Below are 21,866 nucleotides of genomic sequence, written 5' to 3'. Positions count from 1 at the left end.
ATTATTCTATTCAGGTGTGGTGCAGCAGAGGCACATCTAAAAGTTGCAGGACAGCAGCCCTTGAGGACTGGAGTTTGAGCCCCCAGTTAGTGCTGTCACTGCAGGCCGACAGTCTGAAACTTGGAGCCCATCAACAGTATGTCTACACAATGTGAGGAAATGGAGAAACAAATCTATAAGAACTGATTTTTTATTTTGAATTTCCAATAATGACTGAGTAATAATGTTTGCCTGATTATCAAAACAGCCTGAAAAAAACAGAACCTGAACAGAGCAGACCTGCACACTGCTGCATCCATAAAGCACAAACATGACAAAGATGATTCTGTTCCTGGCAACCATTTAGAGCAGCTCTGTTCTGAAAAAAATGTTTTGAATCATATCATTTTCTTTCTACTTCACAATTGTATATTGCTTTGAGTTGGTTTTTCATATTAAATTCCAATTAAATATAATTATGTTTGTGGTTGTAATGTGACAAAATATGAAACAATTTCAAGGGTATTGATACTTTTGCAACCCACTGTATATCTCTTTTGGGTCTCATGAACCATTGATTTACACAAGATTGTAGGAAGTTGGATGGGGAATTTTTTTTCTCTCCAAGGAATACATCATGGAAATTCAGACAAGCAAACGCCTCTAATATTGGAAACTCTTGATGGAAGCCAGTCATGCCAACTCTTTCATCAGGATCCTTTGGGAAAATTTAGATTCTGGCCATGACCATGTAAAGTAAAACCAGTCTTTGTAAAATAACTAAGTTGGTTATTGTATATGCAACAGGATATATAGTGATATGTAGTAAGAATATATAAGCTCTTCCCACGTCCACCGGCAGAGGGCGCAGGCTGTTCAATAAAGCGCACGCGCACACGCTCGCTCACACCTGGGCTGCTCCTCCTCCGCCAAGCGCGCGCCATCCAATGAGCTGGGACCTCCTCCGCTCCGGCTCTCTGCGCCTCAGCCGCAGCATCATTCCCTTTCCCTAGCCTGGATCCCACTCTGCAGGCTCAATCCGGGAGACAGCTCACCATGGCTGACCTGGGAGAGGGAGAGGATGAGATCCAATTCCTGCGAACAGTAAGTCTGCGTCAGGTCCCTCCGCAGGCGGCTGTTGGCTGGGTGTTCACTGCGTCTGTGTGCGGTGTGGGATGGATGGTAGGGAGTTTACCGCATTAAGATGACAGCCCCGCTTCATACAAGTCATTGGTCTGGGAGTCCGCATCCTGCTGACAGGAGGAGGGAAGAGATGTGGGAACATAATGATGGAGGAAAAGAAAAGAAGGATGGTGAATGATGGTGAAGGTGTATAGTACAGCCAGCGGTAGTGCCATTGTTCCAAAGTGGAGTTTTGAGGAAGATCCAGCCTGTCAGTGGCGATGTGTGCATGTACTGGTGTACTGGGCGGGATGGTGCGGTGCAGTGCGGTGCAGCCTGCTGCAGCTGCCTCACTTCACTGAGTTTGTTTCCTGCAGTCAGGTGAAATCAGCTGCTGGGCTGCATGTCAAAAGACAGGAGCTGTTGCTTTACAGCATGCCACACGTGAATCGTCACGTGAAGCCACTGCACCTATGGCTGCGGGCTTTTTAAGGGAAGCCACTGGCAAACATACAAAATGTTCTAAGACTTATTACGTAAGCCGATATGCAGTTTATTGTGAACTTGTCTGCTTCTCTGTCAAAACGTGCATGGCAGCTTTGTCACAAAGACACTTTTTGTTCTTTTTGCGAGGCCGTTAGCAGCTGATGAAACGGGGAGCTGACTGACTGCAGTGGCGTTGATGCTCGAAAACCTCCAGAACAAGATTATTGGTGGGAAATTTTGGGATGTGTTGATTTTAAAGCTGCACTGCACCACATGGATTTCCACTGAGTCACTTGACTGTTTGTACAGTGAATGATGTCTTTTAGAGACTAACACAAACATCAGACACTAACAATCACCCATAACTCTGCAGTCCTGTGTGTTCTGCTCCAGTTTGAGTTTCCATTCCCACAGTTGGCAGCTGGCCACAGACACCAATCCAACAAATACTCAATTATATGTATCGTGTGTAGCTTCCATCCAGCTTCACATGATGTGAAGAACAGGCATCAAACTGAATAACCAAAGACAACAGAAAGACTCATCTTTACACTATAATAAGCACTACAACTTAAAAAAAAATAGTCTGGAAATACAGACAAATTTCAATGGACAAGTTCATCTTTCATGAAAAAGTGAACTGTTGGTCATTACAAATCTCTCCACACAAATCTAAATCTACCAAATCTTTAGAGGCGAGTTAATTTCCCCATCACAAACTCATAGAACTAGAAGTTTGAGGACATTTAGATGTTCCCTTCCATGTCCTCAGCTGAGAGTCATACACACCGTAAAAAATAAAACGTAGATTTTACGGTAAAACGCCGGCAACTGGGGTTGCCGAAATTCCACCATAAAATAAAGGAAACAGATTTTACCCGTAATTGTTTTTTTACGGTTGAATTTTGGCAACCACAGCTCCCGGCGTTTTACCTAAAAAACGATTTTACCTGCATGTCATAATGGAATCTAATTTCTTAACCTACATGCAGAACACCAGGCGGAGAACAGAAATCAGTTAAATAAGTTTATTGTAAACACAAAATAATGATCAACAATCAGATTTTGGGGAAAGTCTGCAATCTGGATCACTGGAGCACTGGGAGGTAAAAAAAAAAAAGAGATGGTGAGTTCAGGGGTTGTTGAAAATGGCAGTGACAGACTAAACAGACTGGTCTTACTTGGGTGGAGGTAGGTCTTGTCCGGGGGGAAGAATCATTGTGGTTACCGGGGTTTGGTTCAGATGGAGGGTTGCTGCTTGACCGACAAAGAGGCTGCGGTGGAGGGCGGACAGGTAAGCTTTGGATCACAGAAGGTGAGGAGCGAGTGAGACTGACGACAGGGCATCCAAGGAGGTTTGGTTTACTCCAAAGGTGTCAGTGGAACTCTGGCAACCAGTGGGTCCACAGCATCACGAGAAATAACCCGAGGAAGAAGCACAAAGAGATATCACTTGAAGTCCACAACAGGAGATCACAGTGAGAAGCATGGAGGGCTGGAGTACCAAATACTGGCTAACTCTCTGGATCTGAAGTGTTGGCAGCTCTGTCCTCATATACTCCTCCAGATGGTCTGATTATTTGCAGCTGTGCAGGAATCCAGGAATCAATGGCAACGCCCTCGGGAGGGAACAGCCTCTTGGCACCCTCTGGTGGTAAAAAAGGGGGAAAGTAGCAAAAAGGAACCATTCCAACAACCCAGGTTTCCCAACACCGTAAATTGTTTTTATGGTGGAATTTCGCCAACCCCAGCTGCTGGCGTTTTACCGTAAAATCAAAGTTGTTTTTTTTTTTTTTTACATTGTGGGGTTCCCAGAATTCCACCGTAAAAAAAAAATTACACAGGCGACATGCGCGCCTGTCGCAGCGCCTCGTGCTCCTCTGGATGTTTGTAACTCGGCGCGGATCGCGCACGCCGCCGTTCACACAAACTGGAAGGTCTGGAAGATGGTCTTCCAGACGGCTACAAAGTGAACCCTTAAGAGCTCAGTGAATTCCAACCTGGTACCATAATGGAATCCAACCTGTTCAATACGCCCAGTGGGTTCATTTCTTCACTACTTCTTCACAGTATGGGTGCACCGATTGCAGCTTTCTGGCCAATTACCGAGTACCGATTTTTTATTTATCCTTCTTAGAGTTTTCCAGACAATACTGGAACACACAAAAACACACACAAATTACTAAAGTTTTTTTCGTACTGTCGTAACCATTAAACAATCTCCCCTTCAGTTCAACCTTATAAAGTAGAGACACATTGTTGATGTTACCATTATAAAATAACTTGCAATTAAGTATTGGCAAAGATCAATGTACTTTTCACAGGTGGCAGAGTGTTGTTGTTAGCAGCTGCTGAAAGTAACTAAAAAAGTTACTTTTAATGTAACTTGGTTACTTTCCAAATCAAGTAATCAGTAATCGAACCAAGTTACTTTTTCAAGGAGTAGTCAGTAATCTGATTAAAGTTACTTTTTCAAAGTAACTATGCCATCACTCAACATGACCTGCTGGTCCGGTCTATCAGTCAAACCTCTCATGGGAGAGCAGAGGACAGTGGTTGATTGTTAGACCTTTGCTGAGGTCGATGTGATAAGATATGTGAATAAAATCAGCTTCATATGTAAAAATCGCCCAGTCACTGATCTCTCTGTGATCAAAATTAAGGAAATTGTCACTGATAAATTAGTTGGCCAACAAATTGGTGCATTCCTACTTCAGTCAGCTGTTAGTGGCGTTACAAGAAGATGGTAGCTATTGGGAGAACAGCACTTACCTGACTTACTTAAACTGTTACTATTTTAACAGTTTCAAAATCAAATATACCTTAATCTGCAGTGTAGACTGTCTTAGCACTACCACAGCTAGCTTCCATGCTCTCGGCTTTTGTAGGGTACAGCCAATCAGCAGCAAGGAAAATAAAAGGATTGGCTCCTTTGCAAATTCTAGCCAATGGTGTGCACCTTGGTATTTTCTTTTTATTTTAGACATGCGCAACAAAAAATCCAGTCTTACAGACATTACTATTAAAAAATTGCAATGATTTAGAAATGACTTGGACTCATGTTCCACAGGAAAACCTGTATTCACTGTCTTCACAGTGAGTAGGCGGGATCGCTGTGTGGTTTTGGCTCTGAGGCCAGTCGAGCAGAACAACTGTGCTATGATGTCATTTTTCCGCTTTCCCTGATTTTCTTAATTTTGTGTGATCAGAGATCTGCCAATACTTACATGTGAAACTGATCTTTTCCGGAGATCTTCCTGAAAATCATCCACTGTTCCCATGAGGACCCCCCCCTCCCCTCCCCCCCCCACACACACGGTCACATCTAAACTTCATTTATAGAAGTTTATCTTGGACTCTTGTGCAGATAAAACAAGTTTGTATAGTTTCACGAGTATTATTGAGTGTTTCTGAATTGTTGTAGTCCAACAACAGATTGGAACGCTGAAGGCGCATTGTGGCCTCATAACAGTTATAAAAACTATATGGTATCGGCCAAAATGGGAATTGGCAAGTCAGGCTTTTTGAAGATCAGCCAGATAATTGCGGTCAGTGCACCCTAATATTTAATGGATGAATGATGAATCCAAGAATATTTGGCACTTTTGCATTATCCTTGAACAATGCCAGTAGCATAAGCTTCATGCAGTTTCCATATAAAATACAAAGCTTGTAATTTTTTTCTTTCTGGGTAATTCCATCTGATCAGCTAAAAATAAAAAATAATAATCAAACAATATTTAGCAGAAGCACACAGGTGCAACTGTTAATATTGAAATGAATTAACAACACTTGTTGGAGTACTTTAAGGCCTATATTTTTTTTTATTTAATTTTAAGTGCCGCCATTACTATATGACTACAAAGTCACTGTTGATTTTATGATGTTTGATTTCATGATGTAAAGCACTTGTTGCTGAAATATGCTATACAAATAAACTACCACAAACAAGTAAAGCCAGTATGACAATAAAAAATCCTTGAACCCTTTATTGCAGAAAATTGTAGTATCAGCAACTATTTTGCATGATTGATTTCCTCTGAAGGCGATCAGTTATTGTCCGATGTGTTCATGCTTTTGTTCATTTCCTCTCTGTTTTCCCTTTGATGTCCTGTAAAGCATGTTGCGTTGCCTTGTCTAGGAATAGTGCAGCATAAACAAGTTGTTTTGCTTCATTCTATCGTTTTGGTAGTTTTAGTAGTTTAGCTTTACTTTTTGTGGTTTCTTCACTGTCTCTAATAATGCACGTTGCATTTATTTTTATTTTTCATACAGTTGCTGCACCTCCTTGTTCCATCTTCTTGTTCTTCTAGCTGCTGCTGCATATCCTCATTACAGGGCATTAACTGTAAGTTGATGACAGAGCTTCTGCAATAAAGGTGGGATTCTTGGTTACTATGCAGACTGGTTCTCAGCAGGCCATGAGTTGCCTCCTCAGCATGGGGTAGCCTCTGTGCCATGGCTGCAGTGTGAGTGCAGATCTTCTGGCAAAGCCTGTTAGCTGATCTGCTTCCTGAGTTCCTGCATATGAGATCAATGGCAGCAGTTAAATGTTTCTCCAGCTTTTGTTTTTGCCTTGGATTTGATGTAAGTTGGAAGCTGAATTGACTGTGGGTGAGCAGCTAAACAGAAGACGCAGGGAAAGTCAGGAGATAGCAAGATAAAAAAAAAAGATGAAGTGATGAAATTCAGGTCATTGTATTAGACCTCCACAAGAAATAAGTTCTTCAGTATGAGAATCTAAAGCACCTCAAAGTGAAAGCAACAGGAAAGCTGACAAGATAATAAGGAGAATATTGGTGGAGTATGAACAGAAACTGAGATACTGTTGGAGTTATGAGAGGGAATAATGTCTTTTCTGTTATTAAACATTGACTCAGTAAATAATAAGCAATGCACTGAATCTCTATGGGGCTCTGTGTGTAAAGTTACACACATTTAGCTTTCCATAAAAAAATAAGTAGCTTGGTCATTGCCTTTCTTTGCAATTCCAGTTGACTCTCATCTCCTTTCACTGTTCCATTTGGGATTTCTCCCATTGAAGTGGATTTCTCTGGTCAATTCTTTTTTTCTTTTTTCTTTTTTTTTTGACTGGGTCAATCAGCAAACAGACGGAGAAGTCGTAAACAATGACGTCGATTTTCTGCTCTGTTTTAGAACTGTAGTCTGCCTCTAGTTTTAGCAATGGCACCGGAGGAAATGAGAGAAACCATTCAGTCCATGTTGGTCAGACTTCCAAAATACTGAGTTATTAACAGCCACTGCGATTGGATTGGCTCCTCTCTCTTTGCACTCGAGGATATTTGTTTTCAGCACAGGAAAATTCCAGTAAGCTTCATAGCGTTGAACTGGTGCATTACATCCGTCACAGACAAACGTTAGTCCACACCTCTAGCAAGCTATCATTTGTCATGGTGTGAAAACAGGAAATCTGTGTTGGCCAGTAAAGTCAGCACAGTGCAGATATTTTTGGTTGTGATGTCCCCTTACTGATGTCAGTAAGAGACGAGCCTTAAAAAGATTAGGAGGGTTTGGCATACCCTGTCTCGGAGATAACAGAAGAAAGTAAAGCTTGGAGTTCAGACTCTGACAGAGGTCATCGAAATGTGTAGTTATCCTCTGCGGAGCAAAAACACACAGATGTTGTAATCACCTTATTGTCACTAACTGATTAACATTTAGAATCATAGAAACAATTAGATATAAAAGCTATTATTATAAGCTATAACCTTCTTCCTGCCAGAACAAGACTACAGTGTCATACATGCATGATAAATTAATGACGTTTTTAATTCTTGGTGCCAGTAAAAACATTTTTGAAGAAGACAAAGCAAACCTGAATAGCTTTGATTGATGTTCAATAAATCAGACTAAACATTTCCTGTTTTATGTAATAATAAACTCCACCTCTGTCCATCTTAATGTTTATATTTTTTTACTGTGTTAGATTCCTAATCATTCATTTGCTGTTCTGTAATTTTACTCTGTGAGTCTTTTTGTATTCAGTGGTTGTTAATTATGCACAACAGGGGAAGTGCTAACAGTGGTAGACACAGCTGTACAGTAGAACAGAATTTTGCTGTTATGTTGAAATAAACCTGAAATGATTGGGGAGTTGAAATTTTCAAACTGTTTTTAATATTTTAATTAGAGCCTTGGGCAATTAGCAGTGCATCCAGCAGTTAGTGTGTGTGTGTGGGCATGTGTGTGTGTGGGTGTGTGTTTTAATTGGTTGATATATTCTACCAGAGGTAGAAGATTTCCAGAATGTTTGTGTGTGTGTGTGTGTGTTTTAATTGGTTGATATATTCTACCAGAGGTAGAAGATTTCCAGAATGTTCCATGACAAATACAGATTTAAAAAAAAAATGACCAAACAAAATTTGTTGAGCATTTTGGTCTTGCTGGTGCTTTTGCCCCTCTTGCACTCAAAGTACTCGGTATTACATCGTCTTCTACTGAAGTTGCTTATCAAAGTTTAAGGCTGAGCCTAAAGGAGCAGCAGGCAGTGATCCGATGGAAATACATCAGAAAAAAAAGCTGAAGGTTAGTTTGTCTGGACATGAACTCATTCATTTATCACCTCCTATTCAGACTTGATAGAAAAAAACAATAAACTAACGTGTTGTTCAGTTAGGTTACATAATGATGATAAAACCATCATGGTGTGAAATAAGTATAAGAGATTAAAGAAAACTAATAATAATAATAAATAAAAGGCAAGAATCTGTAGTAATACCTGAGATTTAAAACATTGAACGTGACCTGTATGCACATGCATGTTCATACAGACATGCGTCACACAACATGCTTCTTCATGCCATTACATTAGATGATAAACTAAATCCTGATTTTGTCACTTGTTCTTAGTGACAGGTGATGTTTCAATGATCACACTCATCAACTGAGTTAGACTTTAACTCATCTTTTTATTATGATTGCCTTAAACAGAAGTCTTTTTCATTTAAGCCTTTTAATCTTTACGCAGCTGTTTCCATCTGACCATCATATTTATCTTATTTTCTCTGTACTTGGAGTGGTCAATTAGAAACATATCAAATTAGCATATTATACGCATAGTTTTTAACAACGACTGTTAATTTACAGCCATGTTTTTTGTTTGCCCCCTCCCTGCCCTCCTCCTTTTCCTCTGCTGTCTTTCATCTTCCTCTGCTTTGCTCTCCTAATTCTCCAGCACTCCTGCTAAGTGCACTTTGAATGTAGATCAATACATGGTTACTGGTGACTGCTGATGGCTCAGCACAAAGCAAACAGCATGGCAGCAGCAGTGTGGTCATCTTTATTTATTTATCTGTGTTGCAGGGAAATGTCTGTTTTGGCCGACTGCTCAAAGATTCCAATGGAGAACCACCTCAGGTCAAATAAAAGGACACTCTGCCTCTAATCCTCTAGTTTACCGAGTCCAGCAAATGATCAAAACTCTGCTGCTGGTCTTCAAAGACTGCATTAAACACAAAGGGTCAAAGTAAGCTTTCATTCTTAGATTTGTTCCATACATATTAATACTGCTGTGACTGATCAAATGTCAGAAGTGAGCATATCAACAAGGAATAATAAGTGTGTTCTGTGAGGTTAGATGCACAAACGTGGCAGCATGTTGGGGTAGCTCTGTCACATCCATTTTAAAAACTTTTCTTGCTCATTTTTCTGGTCAAAAATATTTTTTTTAATGATTCTTCTTGAGGTCTTGGATGCTGTAGTATTATGCATTTCACTGAGACAAAGTGGAAAGATCATGTCCCTGACTCCTCTCTGCCAAGTCTTTAGATCAGTGTTTCTCCACCCTGGTCCTCACCTCCCCCCTGCTCTGCATGTTTTAGATGTGCCTCTATTCCAGAACAGCTGATTCAAATGATTGCATGACCATCAAGAACTGCAGAAGCCTGTTAATCACCCAGAGATACAATTCAGGTGTGTGGCTGAAGGGAAACACCTAAAACATGCAGGACAGGGGGACGGTGAGGACCAGGGTGGAGAAACACTGTGTTGGACCATGCATGGCGACTGGCTTGAGTAGTTGCCCTGTAATTGTTAGGTTGTAGATTTAATTTCCCTTATTTTTTATCTGTATATATGTTTGGAGGAGTCTATCTAGATGTGAAGGTAGACTGTAGGAGTTAATGCTGCAAGTCAATGACGTCATGCATTCTTCTGGGTTTCCTTAGAAAAAATAAAAAATGGAACCAATTGTTTGACTTCTAGGAACAAATCTATGAAATTTGTATTTGTCTATACGACTGGATTGAATTAACCTTCTTTTGTAAACTGCCTTGAGACAATATTAGTGAACTGAAGCTAAATTAAATAAAAAACCTTATAAAATTCTCAGAATACAGCATTGTTTTGTGTGCAGACAGACACACACATGCTAAAGTATTAATATGGTCTTTGCTGGGTGAAGGACATTTAGAAGTGTTTCATGCCTATTTGAGCAAATCAATAACTTATCAGCTCTTGGACTATGTTACCAACGGTAGCATAAATAGACCTGCATGGACTGATTAGCCTGCAAGGAGCCATGTAGCTCGCCGTTTGACTTTTCTCTTTCTATTTTCACATCATTATGATTTTGACATACTGTAATTGTCCATTTATTAGTGTCATTTTAGAAATGGATTCTGCGTGTAGAAACTGCAGCTAGGATGATTTTTGTGTCAGTAGATTAGAGTTTTTGGCATTCTTTTTATAAACAGATGTACTTTTCTTAAGTCGTCGCTGTCAGGAGCAGCATGGTTTGCAGCAATGAGATTTTGATCCAGACTTTCGACAGGAAGATCCACCTAAAGCTGCTTAGACATTGCACTTGTTGCCGTTTTGTTGTTTCCACCTTTCTTATTTAAAAGAGAAAATAGTTTGGTTTTAATGAGTTATAAATCTAATTGCATGTTTTTCAATTTTCTCATTTTATCTAGTTTTGCATCTCGTTGTAATGATAAGGACGGTAACACTTTATTTGAAGGGAGGTGAATAAGACTGATATGACACTGTCATAAACACCTGTCATGAACATGAATAAGCCTTCATGAATATTTATGACTGTTGTCATAAAGTGTCATTCGGTAAATTATGACACTTTTAATACAAAGTTGACATTATTCAAAATGTCTTTGACAACTTGACATTAACCAAGAAATCATTACTGTTTAAACTTTACCTTTAATAACATAAAGTTACCTCATTTTTAAAGTGCAATCAGTTATACTTTTATAACAAATTTATATCAGTAATGATTTCTTGGTTAATGACAAGTTGTCATAACAAAGACATTTTGAATAATGTCAACTTTGTATTAAAAGTGTCATAATTTACCGAATGAAGCTTTATGACAACAGTCATAAATATTAATGAAGACTTATTCATGTTCATAACATGTGTTATGTCATATTTATGACAGTGTCATGTCAGTCTTATTCACCCCCCTTCAAATAAAGTGTTACCATAAGGTCTTCTGTTAAATGAGATACTACTTTTTAATTCCATTCCAAGTAGTTAAAGCTACAGTATGTAACTTTTTAAAAAATATATGTTTTTTACATATTTGTTAAAACTGTCACCATGTTTTGACAGTTTATGAAACAGATAATCTGTGAAAAGCTCAATCTCCTCCCCTTCCTCCCTGATGCGCTGCTCCCTACCAAACACAACCAATGAGAGTCAGGAGGCGGGTCTTAGTGCTGTCAATCAATTTCACTTCTAAATGTGCTACTGGTGGAGAAAAACTCACTGCCACAGGAAAATCGTTTCAGTCATCAGTGGCGATGCTAACTAGCCTTAACATTCACAATAGGCTATGCTAACAGCAGTGTAGCAGACAGTAAGAGTGGATGAGCAGCGCCTCACAGAGGATGACTGAAGGTGCTAAGACCCTCCTCCTGGCTCTGATTGGTTGTTTCTAGTTAGCACTGGGGTAAGGCAGAGCAGTGCAATTTTTTTCACAGATTATGTCTGTTTAATTCAGCTGATATTAATCTGACCGGATGGTGGCACTTGTTGAAAGATTAAATTTCATTTCCAGGTGCCTAGTCGATCCTTTTACATCAGCAAAATTAAATAATATGATCTCCTAAAAACATAACCGACAGAGTAATGATGCTGCTGATCACTGGGAATTTCACATTATTTATCCCAATATACACATTCACTTAAGAACCGTACAAGAAATAACAATTACTCTTCAGGTTGTGATGAGGCTTGATGTTCCACAACATCCTCTCCGTTTCCTGAATGCGCCAGCATGCCTGGCATAGTCACCATGACAGAAAACAGTGACTTCAGCTTAAGTCTTTTATTTAGAAGCACCAGAGTTGAAAGTCTGAGCAAAATTGACATAATTATTATTTTTACATCAGTGTATTATTGGTGTGAAGTTTGAAATGTTATGTTATGATAGTCCTAATGTTTACTTTGAATCAGCAAAGCAAACAGTGTCTTGAATTACTGATGACTTTTGTTTGGCACATGTGATGGATTTCAGGTGCAGGAGTTACACGCTCAGGCAGCATGTATGGTCCAGTTCTGCTCCTCTGTTGTTTCTCGCAATTTAGCTGTTTTCTAGATGAAAGCAGCAATTTTTCTTTCTTCTTTGCTGTTCATGGTTTAAAAGCAGCCTGAGAAAGTATATTTAGCTTACTGGTGTAGCTGTCGAGGATCTTATGAGGTGAAAGCTCTTTATAATACAATGAGTAGTCACATGCTCTAATTCCTGAAAAGCAAAAACAGACCTTCCAGCTTTGTAGAAATCTTTTATTGCATGGTCAATGGCAGTTTATCATTAGCTGCCTAATGGCTGAAAATGAAGCAGATGGGTCAAAATCCCGAGGAGGACTTTGTTGAAGTTTGACCCAAAATGGCCACCTCCATATTCAGTTTAGGACATGAATTAATAAACCTCTGCAGCACTTTGCTTTGCTGCTACGGCCCAACAAGATCAAAAGACACAGTGCTGAGGAAATTAGGAAGTAAATAAAACACATTGTACTAAAAAACAGACCACTAAAATAAAACAGGAACTGAGGTTTTCAAACTCTGACAGTGGTGTCCAAGCTTCCTGTCCCATATGCCAAAAATAGCCTGGTTGAAAATACTCACTGGCTACAAAAATTAAAGTTATTTTTTTAATGAATGTGATATTTTCTGTTTTTACCTGCTCAATAAAGGGTATTTTTAATGTAGCAAACAAACTAATATGATTTTGGAGAAAATGAGACAATGCTCTTGTTAAAAGAAAGGCATGTTTAATCTTTTTGTTGTAGATAAGCCATTTAGTTTCTTCTCAGAAACAAAGATGGTAAATGGGTCACTCTTTCTTTAAAACCATTTATATTTAGCCAATTTTAATTAATGGATGCACAAGTTTGCTTTCAAGAAATGAGAGGATGACTCAGTATAAGTGTATAATATTTTAAGAATAGAAAGAATTTTATTTTGTATACAATCCATTGTATTTTCTCGAAAAGAGACAAAATGATATAATTTTAGTGGGTAGTTTTGATATGTTTGTGATTTTTTTGATCAAATAAAACAGAATAAGGCAAACATAACAGTGAGGTCAGTTTGACATGAGACACAAATGGCTGAGAAGAAGCAAGAAGTATGATAGGATACGTCTGTGTGTTTCTGTGGGACTGAATGCTTCCAACTGAAACTCGCTTTGAAGGTGACCTTTTGAGGTGAAAGCTTGTGCTTTTCTACACATGCTTATAAACAGCTTGAATTCTAGGAAACATCTTTACCAGAAACTGACAAGCTACCTCAGAAATGCAACAGGTGTTGGAATAAAGGAATAGGCCTGTAATTTGTGCAGTTCAATCATTTTTTTTCTCAGTTGAAGAAGGTTCATGTTGGACATGTTTCTAAATGCTTGGTGAGTGTGTAGTGTAGCTGATTACTGTAAAGCCTCTTCTCAGAAAGCGGAACATTTAGCTGAAAGTGTAATGTAATTATCTGTGAAGAAATAAGTGATTTTGGTCCTGTTGTAATTTTCGAGGTGGTTCAGTATGTAACTGGCGTACTGCATGGACAGTTTCAGGCTGCAGCCACACCAGCTCTGTTAAGTCCACTTTAATCCAACTCTAGTTCATTTGTTCAGAATGTCCGGTTTGTTAGGGAAGGTGTGAATGGGCAATAGAACTCTGAAGCAGACCAAAAAATTAACTGTGCTCTGCCTAGAGACTCAGGTCTGAGTTTGGCTGAAGTGAATCTGGTGCAGTTTGAATGCATATGTAAAAGCCAAGCAGACCAGCTTGGCTGCGGTCCACTCCAAAAGCAAGAAGTGGACTGCAGCCCAGGGAATTCTGGGTAAATACAACTAAAACAAATGCACAACTCTAGCACAAGCTAAAATCTCACACCACGCCACTGTTTACATTTTATAAAGAAGGAAGTTGTTCAGTGTCTTCTGCAGAGGTTTTGGTGTTGTGTTCAGCGCCCCCATAGATGATGGAGGCAACAAGTTTTGTTAGTTTGACAGGGTAGTGTGGAAAAGAACTACAGCAGCTGGAATTGGAACAAATGTTGTAATTTTGATCCCAATAGAACCGAATCTTCTGAACTATCTTGCATGAAAACACTGATCACTGATCGTTTCATCCCACATTGAATCCATCTTCCGTTGCCATAAAGGATTCGCTGGCATCCTGCCATCAGGGCCGTTAATCTGTCCTGATGATGTTAATCTGAATACATATTGGTTCTATCATTCCCATGCTGCTGGTTTTTAATGTTAAGTGTTCCTCAGGCTTTGGCGAACATGAACCTTTCCTAACCAATGTGAAACAAGACAAGTTGAAGGAAGACATTTGATAGGAATCCAGAGAATTATCAGCTTGCTCTGCTTAATGATGACATTCAGATTACATGTGCACTGCTTGTTGTGGATCAAGGAGAGAAAGAGAGACTGCAACAGATGTGGGGAAAAAAGGAAAGTAAGATGGCAGAACAGAACAGCACTTGCTCTGCTTCTCACTGCAGTGCTCTTATGTAAACGAATGTTCAAGTGCACAGTAGATGAACGAGCAATAGGAGGATAGAAAAGAACTTGAGTACAAATCTAGAGATGAGGAAGAAAAATCAGATGAGAAGAGTGTAGAGGACAGAGTGCAGGCTGAGTGGGACTGATGAGGACTTGTGGGAACACTGGACTAGGATACAGATGCACAATTTGTGATAAGCAGCTTTTGCCTTTTATTTGTCTGGGAATTTAAACTTGGAACAGATATATTAGAAGTTATGGAATATATCCATCCAGCCATTATCTAGACCCACTGATTAGTGCAGGGTCATTTAGAGACACCAACAACCTGCACAGTCATGTTTCTGACCTGTGGCAGGACGCCAGAGCACCCAGAAAGAACCCACATACACTGAGGAGAACATGCAGTCTCCATGCTGCATGTCACCAGTTTGTTCAGGGTCAGACTGGTGACAATTTAGAGAGATTGTCCTCTAAATTCAACCAAGTTTTTGAACTGTGGCAGGAAGCCAGAGTGCCTGGAGAGAACTCACACATGCTCAGCGGGAACATCCAAACTCCCAAACTGGGACTCGAAGCCAAGACCTTATCAGTGCAAGGCAAGGCTGCTGGGGTCCGAGCACCAAAATCTTATTTCATTCGTATAAAATAAAATTTCTAATTGCAGATTTTTCTTTGTGTTAGTGTGGCAGGCTGAAAAACCAGTAAGACAGAAAAAGTACTAAAAACCAGTTTAGATAAAATAAAATGGTCTCCAGGAGTTTGTTCCACTAAAAGGCATGCAGATTTTCTTGTTCTGCTTTGAAAAACACAAAAAAGTAGGATAAAGTTTTTCCCCACTGCTGTGACCCCTTAACAGTTATAGCAGCAACCCATATACCATGAGTTGTGCAGGTGAGCATGTGTGTATCTTACAAACACACACATGTGTGTGTTTGTAAGAGAGGAAGAGCACTACTTTCAGAGAGTTTGAATAATGGGCTCTGTGCAGCGTCTCATTCATCATTGTTGATGTGGGCTATTGCTGCTCTGGCAACCTATTTCTGGAAGACCTACCTATGGCATAGAACCAACGTGTGCTTACAGGCTCCTGCTGCACTGCTGTACGCTGCAGTGGGCCCAGAGGCTGCCTTTGGCCTTTCAAAGACATCAGAGAAGTCTGGAAAGTCCAACTTCATAAGGTGTCCCATGACAGCAAGAGGAGCAGAAACAGCCTCAGAACACAAAGTTCCCATTATTACATCAGACTTTATTTATACGATATATATATATATATACACATATATATACACACACACACACATATATACACACACACCTGCAACAGACTGGCGACCTGTCCAGGGTGACCCTGCCTCTCGCCCGGAACGTTAGCTGGAGAGGCACCAGCAACCCTCCCGACCCCACTAAGGGACAAGGGTGTATAGAAAATGGATGGATGGATGGTTGGATATACACACACACACACACGCAGTGCCACTTCAAACTGTATTATTCTCAGTCAGAAGAAAAACATGTTGGTAAAAACAAACAAAAAAAAAGCAACTATACTTTTAACTTAAATCTGTCTGAAGAAAGAAAAGTGTTAAGCAAAATTGTTGTTCACAATGTGTTGTGGGAATATAGAGGTGAATAGAAGGCTCCCCACTGGGGCAGCTGTTAGTGTTTTTCTGTGAACTTTGAATGTATAATAATGTTTTGATAGGTTTATCACAGTGCAGAGCACTTTGTTTGAACTGAGTAGTAAATGCTCCTGCATTTCTCAATCATCCATCACTAATGAAGAAAAGTTGAGATGCAACAAGCTAGACTCTGCTTGATTGATGATTGCTTGCTGGAAATATACCGTGTTCAATTTCAGCTCCTACCTTATTGATGATGTTTTGTAATATGTCAAGAAGCAAGCAAATGATGTGTCCCTGACTCTAAGGGAGAGCCCAGCCACCCTGCAGAGGAAACCCATTTCGGCCGCTTGTATCCATGATCTTGTTCTTTTGGTCATGACCCAAAGCTCATGACCATAGATGAGGGTGGGAACGTAAATCGACCAGTAAATCGAGAGCTTCGCTTTTTGACTCAGCTCTCTCTTCACCACGACGGACTGGTACAGCGCCCGCTTCACAGCAGACGCTGCCCCAATCCGCCTGTCAACCTCCTGCTCCCTTCTTCCCTCATTCATGAACAAGATCCCCAGATACTTAAACCCACTCCACTTGGGGCAGGACGACCTCCCCCCCGACCCGGAGAAGGCACTCTACCCTTTTCCGGCTCAAGACCATGGCCTCGGATTTGGAGGCACTGAGCCTCATCCCACCAGCAAAACACAAAAAACTTCACAGTTTTCCCCAAACTAACAGACTGAGTTGAGTAAAGCTGTTGGATGCACGTAATGTTAGCTAAAAGATGACTAGCTAATATCAATACAGCATCTTAAGCTTGTTAACAAGTAGCTTTTAGGCTACTGGTGTTGTCTATGTTCAGCTACGATTCATTTTGCTCCCTAAAAAAGTTGATTCCCCCGTCCTGTTCGTCTGGAGCCGGGGCTGAGTATAACAGGGAGTCTCTAAGAATCCAGCCCCCAGCCCCGCTTCGCTGACACACATCGTTTAACCAGGCAGCTATTTAGAAACCACTTGGGGGGCCCAGGAGAAAAAGTTTGGATCCATCCATCCATCCATCCATCCCTTTGTGACTCGGCTCTCTCTTCACCATGACGGACCGGTACAGCGCCCGTTTCACTGCAGATGCTGCACCAATCTGCCTGTCGACCTCCTGCTCCCTTCTTCCCTCATTCATGAACAAGATCCCCAGATACTTAAACTCCTCCACTTGAGGCAGGACGACCCCGCTGATCCGGAGAAAGCACGCTACCCTTTTCTGGCTCAAGACCATGATCTCGGATTTGGAGGCACTGATCCTCATCCCGGCCGCTTCAAACTCAGCCGCAAACCGCTCCAGCAAGAGCTGTAGATCACGTGATGAAGCCAATAGGACCACATCATCCGCAAAAAGCAGAGATGTGATCCTAAGGCCACCAAAACGGATCCCCTCAACACCTCGGCTGCACCTAGAAATTCTGTCCATGAAAGTAATGAACAGAACCGGTGACAAAGGGCAGCCTTGGCGGAGTCCAACTCTCACCAGAAACGAGCTCGACTTACTGCCGGCAATGCGGACCAGACTCTGACACCGGTCACATAGGGACCTGACAGCCCGTATCAAAGGGCCCAGTACCCCATACTCCTGGGGAACCCCTCACAAAGCCCCCCTAGGGACACGGTCGAACGCCTTCTCCAAGTCCACAAAACACATGTAGACTGGTTGGGCGAACTCCCAGAACCCTCCAGGACCCTGCTGAGGGTGTAGAGCTGGTCCAGTGTTCCACGACCAGGACGAAAACCACACTGCTCTTCCTGAATCTGAGGTTCGACTATCCGACGGACCCTCCTCTCCAGGACCCCTGAATAAGGAGGCTTAAGAGTGTGACCCTCCTGTAATTGGAACCCACCTTCCGGTCCCCCTTTTTGAACAGGGGGACCACCACCCCAGTCTGCCAATCCAGGGGAGCTGCCCCCGATGTCCATGCAAATTAAATTGACTAACTGTTTTTGGCCTTGGTTGTTTGTTGAAAGCTCACCCCTTTCAACCTCTGACCAGTCATGGGCTCATTGTAGTCAGAGGGGGAAGACACACAGCAAAGGTCATCAGGCTGGAATCAAACCTGCAATGGCCACATCGAGGACTGAGGTGTCCTTATGCTTGCTGTGTTCTGTCCCTGCACCACCACAGCACCTGGTTGGTACAGGATCTGTCCCTGATGAAGCTTGCAGCACAATATCAGACATAGGACAACAACATGGCATTGAAGTTAATTGTTTCAAATACTCTTTTTAGCATATTCTCTAAAAATATTTAGAGAATATTTTCAGAGAATATATAAATATTTAGAGAATATTTAACTCTAAATGGAGGCTAAAATAAGCACCATTTACAGTGATGGAGGCTATTTCAGAGCCTATTTTTGCACTTGAAGCATCCATCTTCAAGTGCAAAAATACACCTGAAGATTATCTGGTCCCAGAGGATAATGCTAGATTATGGTAGAGACTTCACTCATCATTGCATGGACCTCTAAAGAGTTACCATGTTTGCACTGGGTTTCTTTTTTCTTTTTAATAGTTTAATAGTGTATTTTTAGAGTACACTTCTTAGAGTGCACTCTCAAAAGTGTAATTGAAACAATTAAGTTCAAGTTTAAGTTTAAGCTGTGTTGGTATCCTCCGTCTGACATGATGATGCAAGTTTCACCAGGGACAGATCCTGTACCAACCAGGTGCTGTGGTGGTGCAGGCACAGAGCACAACAAACATAAGGAGACCTCAGTCCTTGACACGGCTATCGTAAGTTTGATTACAGCCTGATGACCTTTGCTGCATGTCTTCCCTCTCTTTCATTACTCACTGTCCTGTCTAACTATACTCAAATAAAGGCTGCCTGAGTCTAAAAACCCTGGTAAAAAAAGATAATTTATTAGTTTTCTTCTTTATCTGAAGTAAACTAGGTGATTTGAGTAAGACTGATTTAAATCTGTCGTTTTAAACAAGCGTTATAAATTCAGTTAAAACAAAACATAATAAATTGAGTTGGATGAACTTAATTGAATTACTTGTTACTAATCAAAGCAATTCAGTTAAGTTGCTTCAACTAATTTCTTTTTACAGTGTAATGAGAGTAGCAGCGCCATCTTGTGGCAGCGGTTTAACCTCCATCATGGTACAGATTGTACGTTGCTCTTGGAGCTGACTTCAGTCATTTGGAGCATTATTTAATACTTTTAGCTGTATAGTAAATATGGGTGAAATGTAACTCTTGGGTTTTGGTGTTGTGAGTGAGTGCTAAGTGTAAACTGTGTATCAATCTCTCTTTTGCTTGTGTATCATGGTCAATGAACTCAAATCACATGTGAAGCAGATAGACCCATCCAAAGTTTTTACTTCTTATTTTACTATATTTTCTTGAATTAAGAACTTGAGAACTTGCATATTGTACCTTATTGCCCCTCTGCATTGGGTTTGCCAGTTAGATACTGGAGAGTCCTACAGTGACTTACAACACCAGATCTTCTCATAAAAATGTATTTAATTGTATTTTAGGTAAACCTTTTAAGCAAATGGATTAAAGTTCAGAATAGGTTGATGGGTTTCAATAAATGTGTTAATACATAATTTCCTGTTGCTATTGATCAGGGCTTCATAAAAGATTACTAATCTCGCTGAACAGTCAAAGACGCTGTGGTTGTTCAACTCTGATCTCAGTGATTTGACTTAAATCCCACATAGATGTCATTTAAACAACAGGCTGCTCCTCGTCTCACCCCCACCCATCCATAAAGAGTGTTTGATGCCTTGTGTCTTACATATTTTTGTCTTAATTTTTCCTCCATTCACTCCTGATTACCAGATCCAACATGAGTCTGGCTCAGTAAGGCCAGCGGTAGTTTGCTGATGTAATTACAGGGATCCTGGCTGGATCCCAGGCCTGCATATGAGTGTTTATTTGATGTATTACTGGTATCATAGAAATGTTGGCACAAACTGTTTACTTAATCCTTCCAACCCCACAGGGAACCGTTAGAGTGGTCAGACTGTGGTCAGCTGAGTAGGAGGCTGGCAGACTTAAATGTTGATTTATTGAGAAAAAGAGCCATTACTTATTCAGTGTTAATGTGATATAAATTTAATAATCCTAACAGAGAACCAATTTTTACTGATATGTCCAAAACAAGTTTAAGCTAAATTGAAATAATGATCAAAAATAAATATAAAAAACATGTTACCGCAAGTTACAAGAAAGAATAAAACTTAGTTTTTTGTCTATTTGTTTACCTTTCAGATATTTCATTATAAATTCAACACCATTTTGATTAATAATGGAAAAACGGATTAGGAGACAATCAACAAACTTCAATGTATATTTATGACTGTTGGATTCTTATTGGCCTGTTGATGTGATCTACATTCCAAATATATTGATGCTAATCAATGTTTTTTGCTGCACATCTCTACCATGTTTTAAAGTTATGAAACGAAGGCCATATGTTTATTTCCTCCTTGTGTTCAGAACGATCCAGTCAAACCAAAGAGCTGAACACAGGTGTGAATACACTTGGGGCTGATTTCTCTACAGCCTGAGGAGGTTGTAGCTGCACTAACATGGCAGCCAGCTCATTGGGACACTGACATGATGTCATGTGCTTCAAACAATAAAAAGCTAAATAAAAGTTCCAGCAAAATCCACACTGCTGTCAGCCAATCTAGCAAATCAAACAGCTTTGTCATTTTAAAACACACTTAAAAGGAAGGTTTCTTTTTTTATTAAGAAAGATTGAATTGCTGGAATTCTGAGCAAAAGAATGGCGTTTTCTCAAAACTCTGGATTTTATTGACCAGTGAATATCAGGACACTGCCAGGGTGAGTGATTTGAACATTTTTGGAGCTCAAACTGGTGGTGGTCGCTCACTGCATTATGAAATCTCACATGTAAAGCACAAAGTCTCTCTGTAGGCTTGAAGCAAATCCTGTGCTCTAATAGTGACATGAAAGCTACAGAGATTCCTCTAGGATGCTCAGAAATGTTGTCGGTGGAATTTAAAATGTCTTGGTCATTTGAGTCAGTTTTTCCAAAGATCTTTTTTTAAAATTAGACTTTGTATGTTATTAAAAGATCACATCTAGGAGTAATAAAGTAAACAAATAAAACAGAGCTCTGCAAGAACCAAGTTGTTCTAGGTAATACACAGTGCTGCCTTTTATAGCCACAAACCAGGAAAATGACAAGTGGTGAATAATGAGAACATAATGGAACACTATTTGGACACAAACGCATAACTCAACAAAATTGTCAGACTCCCAGTGTCCATGTCCTTTGTTTTAAATAACACCTAACTAATCCCTTAGGGTTTACATACGTTGTCTTACAGATTTATAAGACAACTTATGACTTATAAGTTGTCTTATAAAGACACCAGGAATTTTTATAAACTAAAAATTTACTCCGCCCTGCCTCTTGATCAGGTGATTCTATCCAGCAATCAAGCCCCCTAGTTTTTAACGGGAAAGCATTTTGTAAAATCAACTTTTGAGCTTTACATCATCAATCAATCAAATTTTATTTGTATAGCACATTTCAGCAGCAAGGCATTTCAAAGTGCTTTACAGCATGTGACATTGAATAAACAGTAAGAAAGAGAAAGCGATTTTGAAAGACAAAAAGATTGGAATTTGAAAA

At 40.2% G+C, this 21,866-nt stretch overlaps 1 protein-coding gene across 1 annotated transcript in view; it reads left to right on the top strand.

Moving 5' to 3' along the window:
* The first annotated feature begins 882 nt into the window (after positions 1–882).
* LOC103154342 (ryanodine receptor 2-like) overlaps positions 883–21,866 on the top strand; it is a 68,069-nt gene continuing 47,085 nt past the window's right edge. The window contains exon 1 of the mRNA XM_016662651.1: positions 883–1,083. Coding sequence (XP_016518137.1) covers positions 1,036–1,083 — 48 coding nt within the window. The 5' untranslated portion in view covers positions 883–1,035. The remainder of the gene's footprint in view (positions 1,084–21,866) is intronic.

This window comes from Poecilia formosa, unplaced genomic scaffold (genome assembly GCF_000485575.1).
Source record: "Poecilia formosa unplaced genomic scaffold, Poecilia_formosa-5.1.2 Scaffold382, whole genome shotgun sequence".
Taxonomy (NCBI): domain Eukaryota; kingdom Metazoa; phylum Chordata; class Actinopteri; order Cyprinodontiformes; family Poeciliidae; genus Poecilia; species Poecilia formosa.
This window is presented reverse-complemented; position numbering and strand designations above follow the sequence as displayed.